The sequence below is a fragment of the Prunus dulcis genome, chromosome 4 (assembly GCF_902201215.1).
Source record: "Prunus dulcis chromosome 4, ALMONDv2, whole genome shotgun sequence".
Taxonomy (NCBI): Eukaryota; Viridiplantae; Streptophyta; class Magnoliopsida; order Rosales; family Rosaceae; genus Prunus; species Prunus dulcis.
The window spans coordinates 18,932,172-18,943,680 of record NC_047653.1 but is presented as its reverse complement, the minus strand read 5'-3'; the positions used below and the strand labels follow the sequence as shown (position 1 = coordinate 18,943,680).

Here is an 11,509-nt window from a genome sequence, read left to right as displayed (position 1 = left end):
TTCAATACCATCAATTTCTGCCGAATCCCTTCTATCAAAGGTAGCACCGGCAAATCTCGAAACACACCAACCCAATTATTAAAGGACTCCGCTAAACTGTTTGCCATCTCCCCATAACGCATTCCTTTGAAAAAATGCGTTGGCATAGTGATCTCTAGACAAATCAGATATAAATGCCTTCACTTTCGAACTCCCAACAATCACCAACTCCTCCATTGCTACCTTAAACTCTTCCTCCGTAACAGCATATGCGCATCTACTAAATAAATTGATAACACGGTCTTGGAGCAGTTTCCCATAACCTGACTTCGGGTACTTTGATATCAAATTCTGTTTGAGGTGATAATAACAGTAAGAATGAGGCCATCCGGGAAACACAAACCCCATTGCATTTAACAAACCTTGATTGCGGTCCGAGAAAAAGGTCACCACTCTCCCCATCGGTAGCAATATAGAAGCCAAATGTTGAAGAAACCAAGTCCAATTCTCCTCTGTCTCAGAATCAACAACTCCAAAAGCTAGAGGATAAAACCCTGCAAAACAAAACCAAAAGCACAAGTATAAGCAAAAAAGGGAAACTGCAGTGCAGTTTATGAAAACAAATCTGCTCAAATTTGAAAGGAAACCAAAAGCCAAATCCATGATCCAAGTACTAAAACTAAGTTTAAAACACATTTAAGTTCATGAGCAGTTACAACATTCCCACAGACATGCAAAAAATATTAATAAAATCGAATTATGAAACAAGAAACTGCAATGCAGTTTCTGCTAAAAATTGCAACAAATGAAAATCTGCAATACATTACAATAACCATACCTTGATTTCCATTCTTTCCCGAAGCACAGAGAAGCTGCCCCTTGTACTTGCTCTTCAAAAACGTAGCATCAATGAACAACAAGGGTATGCAATATTGAAATCCAGCAATGCAACCGCCAAAAGACACAAAAAACCGTCGAAAGCGATTAATTCCAACTTCACAATCAAGAGTGCAGAGAGAACCAATGTTAGTTTCCTTTACGGCGTCCGCATACCACACTAACTCGTTGAAGGACTTCGACTCATCACCGTGAACGTCCAATTTAGCTAACTCTTTGCCAAACCATGCGTGGTAGTATGAAATGTCTATACCATAATAATCTTTGAACTCGTGTATAATCTCAACTGGCTTCAGCTCTGGTTTTGCACGAATTCTGTCCACAATGAGGGAGGACACCACACGAGACCTCATCATCTTACTCTTTGATTCCCGTATCCGACCCGCACATGTATGAACATTATTTAACGTCCGAATTACAAAACTGCCAGTAGCTTCACAACGAGAAGCATAAACACGCCAGCTGCAACCCTCCAATTTCTTATTCGAACAAACAGCAACCACCCGCTTCTTGTCATTGCCGGCATATAAAAAATTAAATCCTACTTCAAGAGCGTACTTGCACAATTTCAACCGGAACTCCTCTGCACCACCGTCAAACTTCTGCCCCACATGATGTATGTATGTCTCCCACTCATTTGACAACAAAGGCTTAGCACTTGCTCTCTTCGACCTGCCCAAAAACTCGTTTCTGTCTTCGACAGTACTAGAACACGACGACTCGCCCTTTTCACATGCTATCAACTCCTTATTTACACAAAAATCACCACTATATTCACTGATCCCGCATAAATCCTTCACTAAAATATCAACAGTCTTCTCATTTGATATCAACAAAAATGTCCTCATCAAGTCCAAATCGCTATCCGTTTCTAGAAAACAACTCGGATAACTGGGCACCGAATACCGTAATGTGAAACAACCCAACTGCAAACCCCTAAACCTCAGACACAAAGTCTTCAAAATATCAACCATGGATGACTCTGATGAAACTGAAAACATGATGGTTTCCGACTTATATGTGCACTTGGCAATGACACACACCTCCATTAGCCTTGAAAATGCAAACAAAACAACAAACAAAAACAGAAAACAATTAAAATCACTAAATAATGTACATGAGCAGTTGTAACATTCCAATAGAAATCCAAATATTAGTATGAAATCGAATTATGAAACAAGAAACTGCACTGCAGTTTATAGTCAAAAACTGAAATAACAGAAACAACATTGCACTTTATGTGATAACATACCCATAAATTTGAATAGAAACCAAAAGAAAACCATGTTCAAAGTACTAAAACTTAGATAAAAACACATTTAACTCCATGAGCAGTTGTAACATTGCCTTTATGAAACCAGAAACTGCAATGCAGTTTCTGCCAACACTCCAACAAACAGATGCAGTTTATAACAGAGGAGGCAAAACAAATCGAATAGAAACCAAAAGGAAACCACGTTAAAAGTACTAAAACTAATATCAAAACACATTTAACTCCATGAGCAGTTGTAACATTGCCTTTATGAAACCAGAAACTGCAATGCAGTTTCTGCCAACACTCCAACAAACAGATGCAGTTTATAACAGAGGAGGCAAAAAAAATCGAGCCACAAAATTGAGCCACAAGATCGCGCCACAAAATCGAACCACAAAACTGAGCTCGAAAAACCCAAAACTGAAAGATTCGGCATGATAATCGAATGAAAGATTATCCAATTAGAAGGAAACAAGATTCGGCATGATAATCGAACGAAAAAGATTCGGCATGATAATCGAACAAAAAAACTGACAGATTCGGCATGATAATCGAACGAAAAAGGAAGAAATAAAAGGAAAACCAACCAGAAAATTGAGCTCCAACGGCGAGAACGAAAACGAAAACGAAAACGAACGAAATCTGCCTGCCAAACGAACGAAATCTGCCTGCCAAACGAACGAAATTCGCCTGCCAAACGAACGAAATCTGCTGCCAAAAAAACGAGGACGAAAACGAAACAGAGAAGAACGAGGACGAAAACGAAATCTGCTGCCAATACTCGCGCCTTGTTTAAACATTCAGGGGCAAAAGCGTCATTTAATTTGTAGGTTTACAAATGGGCCAGGTTTTTTAAGAAGAAGGGTAGAATTGTCTTATCAGTTGTTAAATTTTATCTGGCCCAACGAATCTGGGCCTCTCTTTGGGCTAATTCAAAATAGTAGTTTTTTCCTAGGTATTAAAACTAAAACCAAAATATCCAATATCTTACAAACTAATTAATAAAGTTAATTATGTCTAAAACCTAATTTTTCTTAATAAATATCGCTTGATGATGAAGTTTAATATTAGCCTTCAAATTGTTTTTTTTTAAATTTAAGGATCTTTCCTATTGAAAGGGGCCATAATATATTAAACTCACACACTACACGAATACTAGGACTCGAATCTAGGACATTGTCTAAAAAAGCAATTGCTCCGAACCACTAAACTAGTGTACTATTTACAGCAGTTAAATTGTTTTAACACTTGAAATTAACAACACATAGCGATGTAACCTACGTCAAGGCTCAAAAGGTACGAGACAGTTTGTGTGGTACTAGTGGAATGCAGTAACTATATCCAATATATGGAGCATGAGGTGGAATAGGCTGGACATCTGAGGCAGGCCTTATCATTATCACTTACATAACATAACAAAACAAAAACAAAAATTAAATTTCTACTGGATATGAATGGTCTAGTCAAAAGGTAGTCCGTGTGGAAAAAAAACACAACTTTTTTGCTTTTTCACGCAACAAACAAGGCTAGGGCTAGGGCTAGGGCTAGGGCTAGCAATTATAAAATAAACTAGGGCTAGCAATTATCTTATCATGCAACAAACAAAACTTAGGATTTGAAACTTCGGATCTGGCTCGACGAGGCCCGCCTCTTTGCCTTGTTTTGTTTTTGCCTTATATTGCCTTATTTTCATTCTAAACATTTAATTTATTTTTATCTTACTCCATTTACTAAAGTTTACAATGTAAATAATATAGTACCCCCATTTGGATTCAATTTAAAATACTAGAAAATCAAATTCCCAACAAATCAGAATATGAAAATCCAGTTTTAGTATAAGATACATTTTATACCAATATTGATACCTTAATAAATCAATGTATACTTTATAATAAAATCTCATAAAATTGTATTTCATTATTTAAGATATAAATAATATATATAAACCACCAATAATATCATTGAAAACATTAGTATTTTCATTTTTCACACTTAGTCAAATTTTGAGAGAAAACAGTTTTTGAAGTATGATATATAGTCAAATTTTGATGCACAATAATATAGCTATATATCTACTTGAAAAAATGTTTTCTCTCAAAATTTGACTCATGTATTGCATTTTTTTTTGGGGTAATTTTTTAACAACTTCATTTAAAACTTTTTTACAATCATGTATATATAAAATTTGTTGAAAAAAGAGACCAATAACTTTATTTAAAGTACATTTGAATAGAAAATGACTAGATTATTGTTCGAATTTTAAAATTTGAAACTTGAAAAACAAAATCGTTATTTTGTATATAAAGAGAACATTAAACTTTAATATATAATATTAGAAAAAAGAAATAAACTTGAATTTAAGAAATAAATATAATAATATTATGTATTATTTTTCTCTAAAATAAATATAATTTAAATAAATGAGCTTTACAAGGAGTGCTCAAGTCCGCCAGTTCCGTTCGACACCTCTACAACATTCAAAAAGGCTGTAAGAATTAAATCAGACTTGACTCAAACTTTGATGAAACTTGACTAGTAAAATGATACTAATCAAACACATACCTTTGTTGATCAGTAATTGCAGTTTAAACCATGCTGAAACCTGTCATCAATGAATGAACCTCTATGTTCCTAAACTAAGAAATTGAGCTTGTACGAGATCGAACAATTGCAAGCAACATTAGAAGATAGAATGTCCCAACAAACTTAGTACAAACGAAACAAAAGGAATGTAATTACAATAATATTATACAATATTAATTATTCATAATAAGAGGCCTACAAGCCTAGATCTTTGCTCTATCAGCTCTTATTTTCGTACATGGAATACACACCATTAAACCTTAAAACATGGAAGAACAGACCTTTTTTTTTTGGTCCTTTTTATTGATCATGTCCTTCTCAATTGGTTTATGCTAACTTTGGTTCCGCTTCTTCTTCTCCAAAATTATAGGATGCAGCAACAGCTGGAGCCTTCGTCAGGTCTGGTGTTGCCAACTCTGCGGATCCCAACAGTCTTGGAGCGTTCACCTCCAATAATTGTATTGTCAGAAATGTCGAGACCTTTTTGACCTGGTCCATTGAAAGATTGCGTTACCCCAATATTCTCACTGCCCTGGCCTCCTCTAATTTCATTGTTACGAACCTGGTTCCTACTGCTGCCGCCTCCTCCCTGATCCATGTTCACTTTAGGGAGCTTTAGAGTTTGAGTGCTAGATGAACTATCGGTCTTTGCCTGCCTTCTCCCTTACGCAACTGGATAAAAGTTCAAGTGCTCGCTAGCAAAGTTTGATTGTAAAGTAAAAGTGAGCATGGTGATGAAGAAAAGCAAGTACCAGTGGTGGAGTCTGACGCACGGTGTATTTAATATTATGAAAAATTTGACTAAAAGCCGGTGGTTAAGAGCAATGAGAAAAAAATGAAATCCAACCTTTTGACCAAAATGGAAGTGCCATCCTAGTGGTGCTTGCTTAGGTCACCAAACTTAGGTCATTTGGTCTGTTGATGATGAAGGGATTATTTGGGATGATGGTGTGAATTTGGGACCTCCTTAATAAAATTATTTTTGTAATAAGAAGTCTTGCCTAGTTAGGACAAAGTATTTCAATTATGATTATTTAAACCTTCCTTTCTTTAGTGGTAATTCACTTTTCAGGACGGAAAGTGTTAAATTTCAATTCTCTTGTTCTTTATTCCTCCAAATTCACTGATCTCTACAAGAGATTTGTAATTCAATTTTTTAACAAATATTTATCCTTGCATCCTAGGTCTTACACTCGATTCTTTCTTCCTTTAATGTCACTTGTATAACAAATATCTCTTGATGATAAAATTTAATATTAGCCTTCAAATATTTTTAGCAAACCACTAAACTAGTGTACCATTTGCAGCAATCAAATTGTTGAATGCAGTAACTATATCCAAAATATGGAGCATGAGGTGGAATAGGCTGGGATAGATGGAAGTGTCCACCAGAATTAGGTGGTGGAAGAAGGAAGGGCATATATAGTGACGCGATCGCTGAAGAAATTGGTCGGGAACGACATTTGTGTTTTTATAGTGGGAAATAATCAGCATGCATCTCTCATTTGTCTGGTTTTTTTTTTTTGGGTATCTTTTAATCTCATTTTCATAAGGAGAGGCTCTTGACGAAAGTTCCATTCCATCTATGAAGTGAATGAAACTAAAAATTGAACTCATAATAAGGAATTATCAGTGTCATAATAAGGAACTCATAAAAATTTTGAAAAAGGACTTTATAGTTTTAGTGAATGGGCTCGACGTCTGTGTAAGTCGGGTATTTCCACAAGATTCGTCCCCGATTTCGAAAAATTCAGGACAGGTCCTGTCACTATCAGCTCTTATTTTCGTACATTGAACACACATCATGGAGGGGCCAAAACTTCAAAATCACTTCCACATAGGTTTTTCATCTTCAATTGAGAGGGCCATCACTAATCTAATTGCAGTAATTATATTGCTATAACATATATTTTATAATATATTACAAGAGATTAAAAATTAAATAGGAGGGCCAAGGCCATGGCAGGCCTTGCTATGGCTCCACCCCTGCACACCATTAAACTTAAAGCATGGAAGAACAGACTACTTTTTTTCTTCTTATTGATCATGTCCTCCTTCAATTGGTTTATGCTAACTTTGGTTCTGCTTCTTCTTCTCCTGAACTATAGGATGCAGCACCAGCTGGAGCCTTCGTCAGGTCTGGTGTTGGTGTTGCCAACTCCTTGGATCCCAACATCCTTGGAGCATTCACGTGCAACAACTCTATTGCCAGAAACGTTGAAACCAGCTTGACCTGGTCCATTGAAAGAGTCCTTTATCCCAACACTCTCACTGCCCGATTCTGCTATAATTTCATTGTGAAGAATCTGGTTCCTACTGCTGCCGCCTCCTCCCTTACTCATATTCACTTTAGGGAGTTTAATATTAAGAGTTTGAGTGCTTGATGAAGTATCGGTCTTTGCTTGCCCTCTCCCTTAATATACAGCTGGATAAAAGTTCAAGTGCTCGCTAGCAAAGTTTGATTGTAAAGTTAAAGTGAGCATGGTGACGAAGAAAAATAAGTACCAGTGGACTTGGAGTCTGACACACGGTGTATTTAATATTATGAAAAATTTGACTTCTCCTCAAGTTCATTTTCTTTTGCATGGAATTCATCATTATTTTGTTTTTTTTTTTCGTCTAAAAGCCGGTGATTAAGAGCAATGAGAAAAAAATGAAATACAACCTTTTGATGAATGGATTATTTGGGATGATGATGTGAATTTGGGACCTCCTTAATAAAATTATTTTTGTAATAAGAAGTCTTGACTAGTTAGGACAAAGTATTTAAATTATAATTAATTAAACCTTCCCTTTTTTAATGGTAATTCACTTTTTAGGACGGAAAGTGTTAAATTTGAATTCTCTTGTTCTCTATTGTTCAAAATTCACTCATCTCTACAAGAGATTTGTAGTTCAGTTGCTTAACAAATATTTATCCTTGCATATTAGGTCCTACACTCGATTCTTTCTTCCTTTAATGTCACTTGTATAACAAATATCTCTTGATCATGAAGTTTAATATTAGCCTTCAAATATTTTTTTTGACGGATCTTTCCTATTAAAAGAGGTGATAATATACTAAACTCACACACACTACATGGATGCTAAGACTCGAACTCAGGACTTTGCCTAAAGAAGCAATTGCTCCAAATCACTAAACTAGTGGACCATTTGCAGCAATCAAATTGTTTTAACAGTTGAGATTAACAACACGCAGTAATGTAACGTACATCAAGACTCAGAAGATATGAGACAGTTTGTGTGGTACTAGTGGAATGCATGAAACTGTCTTGTTTAATCTCATTTTCATAAGGAAGCTCGCTCTTGACGAAAGTTCCATCTGTCAAATGAATGAAACTAAAAATTGAACTCATAATAAGGAATTATCAGTGTCGGTTTCTTCGAAGGAGTCAACTTGTTTTTCTTCCCGTGGCCTTTTTATAGACGTGGGTGTTGCCAAACCCGAAAATTCCCACCTTCTCTGAAGTCATTGCCGCCTCTGCCACCGGATGCCATAATTTCATTTCCATGAATGTGCCAGGTATCGTTGCTTTCATTATTAGTATTTTTAGTTCTTGGTGGGGTTTGTGTAATTTCAACATTATTTGCCATCTCGTTTTGCAGCAGTTGAGTTTCATTTTAATTTCCTCATTCAGGTGTGGTGGTGTTGCCAAAGTCGAGTACCCTTTCCCTCAAGTGCTCGATAGCTAGCTGATTGTAAAGTAAAAGTATGAGTGGGTTGGAGAGTCTAACACGTTATAAATTTAATATTATAAAAAGATAGCTGATTTTTTCACTTTTATTTTCTTCACTTACACTCTCGTTTCGTTTTTTAATATTTTTTAATCAATTTTTGTTATTTTGTTTTTCTTTCTCTTTCCTATTCTAACATTATCATTGTTGTATCTACAATTGGTAGGTTTATTTATAAGTTATTATGGGTTGAGAATGTATTGTGACTTAATCAAATTGATAAAACTCTCGTCCTTAATAATGATATTGAGATGACTTAAATCGGTTATACAAGAACACCACATATCATCAAGCTAGATGCAGATGGATTGAATTTAACAGATGGGATCAAACCAATGGTGGATAATGAACTTGTTAGATGCAGATGGAAAATGGACAATTGCATGTGGAATCAGTATTACAAGTCCTTTTGAACTTTCCCACTGAAGACTTGAAAAGTGAACTCCAAGTTTTTCTTCCCATTGAAAGTCTTGCATCAATGAGTACCCCCACCCCCACCACGTTGATTTTTTTATTTCTTTCTTTTCCAAAATCATTGGCATTTAGCATCTATGAGGTGAGATTTCTTTTTTTTTTTTCTTTGTTTTTCAAAAAAAAATAATATAAAAGTAAAGTAAAAAGAAATTAATGGGGTAAATGTAGAATAGGAAAGAGAAAGAATAAAAAAGACCAAAATTAATTAAAAAGTAAAAAGGAGTGGAAAAATCAACTCCCGTAAAAACTAATTATCATAAATAATTCATGAGTTTCGAGAAAATATCAAATAAAATAAAAAATTTAAAGTTTTTTTTGTTATACATCAGCAACTTCAGTTTGTTAACATAAATCAATATACTCTAATGTTGATTTATTGAAAAATCATGTGGGGTGTGGGCATTGGACAATCATGTATATACAAAATTTGTTGAAAAAAGAGGCTAATAACTTTTATTTAAAGTACATTTAAATAAAAAATGACTAGATTACTGTTTAGATTTTAAAAATTAAAACTTGAAAAATAAAATCTTTATTTTATATATAAAGAAAACACTAAACTTTAGTATATATTATCAGAGAAAGGAAATAGACTTGAATTTACAAAAACACATACCTTTGTTGATCAGTAATTGCAGTTTAAACCATGTTGAAACCTGTCATCAATGAACGAAACTCTATGTTCCTAAACTAAGTAATTGAGCTTGTACAAGATCGAAACAATTGCAAGCAACATTAGAAGATAGAATGTCCCCACAAACTTGGTACAAAAAGAAACAAAAGGAATGGAATTACAATAATATTATAAAATATTAATTATTCATAATAAGAGGCCTACAAGCCTGGATGTTTGCTCTATCAGCTCTTATTTTCGTACATCGAACACACTACATTAAACTTAAAGCATGGAAGAACAGGCTACTTTTTTCTTTTTATTGATCATGTCCTTCTTCAATTGGTTTATGCTAACTTTGGTTCCGCTTCTTTTTCTCCTAAACTACAGGATGCAGCACCACCAGCTGGAGCCTTCGTCAGGTCTGGGGTTGGTGTTGCCAACTCCGTGGATCCCAACACCCTTGGAGCGTTCATCTGCAGCAAATCTATTGCCAGCAACGATGAGACGAGGTTGATCTGGTCCATTGAAAGAGTTCCTGATCCCAACATCCTCACTGTCCGACCCTGCCGCAATGTTATTGCCGATAATCTGGTTACCACTGCTGCCGCCTCCTCCCTTACTCATATTCACTTTAGAGAGTTAAATATTAAGAGTTTGAGTGCTTGATAAAGTATCGGTCTTTGCCTGCCCTCTCCCTTATATAACTGGATAAAAGTTCAAGTGCTCGCTAGCAAAGTTTGATTTTGATTGTTCAAGTGCTCCCTTATATGGATGGAATCTTTCTCACTAACCAAGGCTCTTTCCCCTTCCCTCTATATAATTAGTAATAGTTACTCTAAATTAAAAAAAAAATTATAATAAAAAATGTTAGAGCATGCATGTGCATCTGAAGATGCGCCCAAACCTACCCCTCTTTTTCTATCTTTTGTAATTTTTATTCTCCCCGTATCTCATCTCTACCAACGCCTTCTTTTTTTTTTTTTCTTTTTTTTTTTCCCATCATTTTTTTTACATAAATTGAATAAAACGATTAAATTAGATCAGTGTGTTACAATTTAATTAAGGTCGTTTTTTTATTATTATTTAGGATGATATTGTGAATTTGGGACCTCTTTTTAGGGTCGTTTATTATTATTATTTGGGATGATAGTGTGAATTTGGGACCACTTTTTCCCAAATTAAAGGAAGTATTGTAGAATAAAATTATTTTTGTAATAAGAAGTCTTGACTAGTTAGGAAAAATTAGTTCAATTATAATTAATTAAACCTTCCTTTCTTTAGCGGTAATTCACTTTTCAGGGCCGGAAAGTGTCAAATTTGAATTCTTTTGTTCTCTATTGCTCAAAATTCACTCATCTCTACAAGAGGTTTGTAGTTCAATTGCTTAACAAATATTTATCCTTGCATCTTAGACCCTAAACTCAATTCCTTCTTCCTCCAATATCACTTGTATAATAAATATCGCTTGATGATGAAGTTTAATATTAGCCTTCAAATTGTTTTTTTTTTTTTTTAATATTTTTTTTTCAAGGATCTTTCCTATTGAAAGGGGTCATAATATATTAAACTCACACACACTACACGAATACTATGACTCGAACTTAGGACCTTGTCTAAAGAAGCAATTGCTCCGAACCACTAAACTAGTGGACCCTTTACAGTAATTAAATTGTTCTAACACTTGAAATTAACAACACATAGCGATGTAACCTAAATCAAGGCTCAAAAGGTACGAGACAGTTTGTGTGGTACTAGTGGAACGCAGTAACTATATCCAATATATGGAGCATAAGGTGGAATAGGCTGGACATCTGAGGCAGGCCTTATCATTATCACTTACATAACAAAACAAAAACAAAAAATAAATTTCTACTGGATATGAATGGTCTAGTCAAAAGGTACTCCGTGTGGAAAAAAAAAACACAACTTTTTTGCTTTTTCACGCAACAAACAAGGCTAGGGCTAGGGCT

At 34.9% G+C, this 11,509-nt stretch overlaps 1 protein-coding gene across 1 annotated transcript; it reads right to left on the bottom strand.

The window, feature by feature from the left end:
* Positions 1–78: 78 nt before the first annotated feature.
* On the bottom strand, positions 79–5,312 carry LOC117625566. The gene is made up of 4 exons (XM_034357106.1): positions 5,096–5,312; positions 4,563–4,617; positions 818–1,929; positions 79–533 (listed from the first exon to the last, which is right to left on the bottom strand). Exons 1-4 carry the CDS (start codon positions 5,310–5,312, stop codon positions 79–81), a joined length of 1,839 nt encoding a protein of 612 aa, XP_034212997.1.
* Between the last annotated feature and the right edge of the window lie 6,197 nt (positions 5,313–11,509).

Coding starts and splice junctions, on each gene's coding strand:
- LOC117625566 (XM_034357106.1), bottom strand. CDS start 5,312: ATGGATCAGGGAGGAGGCGGCAGCAGTAGGAACCAGGTTCGTAACAAT. Junction 1,930..4,562: donor GGCGGACTTGAGCACTCCTT/GTAAAGCTCATT, acceptor TGCATTTTCAAG/GCTAATGGAGGTGTGTGTCA. Junction 534..817: donor GGGAAAGAATGGAAATCAAG/GTATGGTTATTG, acceptor TTTGTTTTGCAG/GGTTTTATCCTCTAGCTTTT.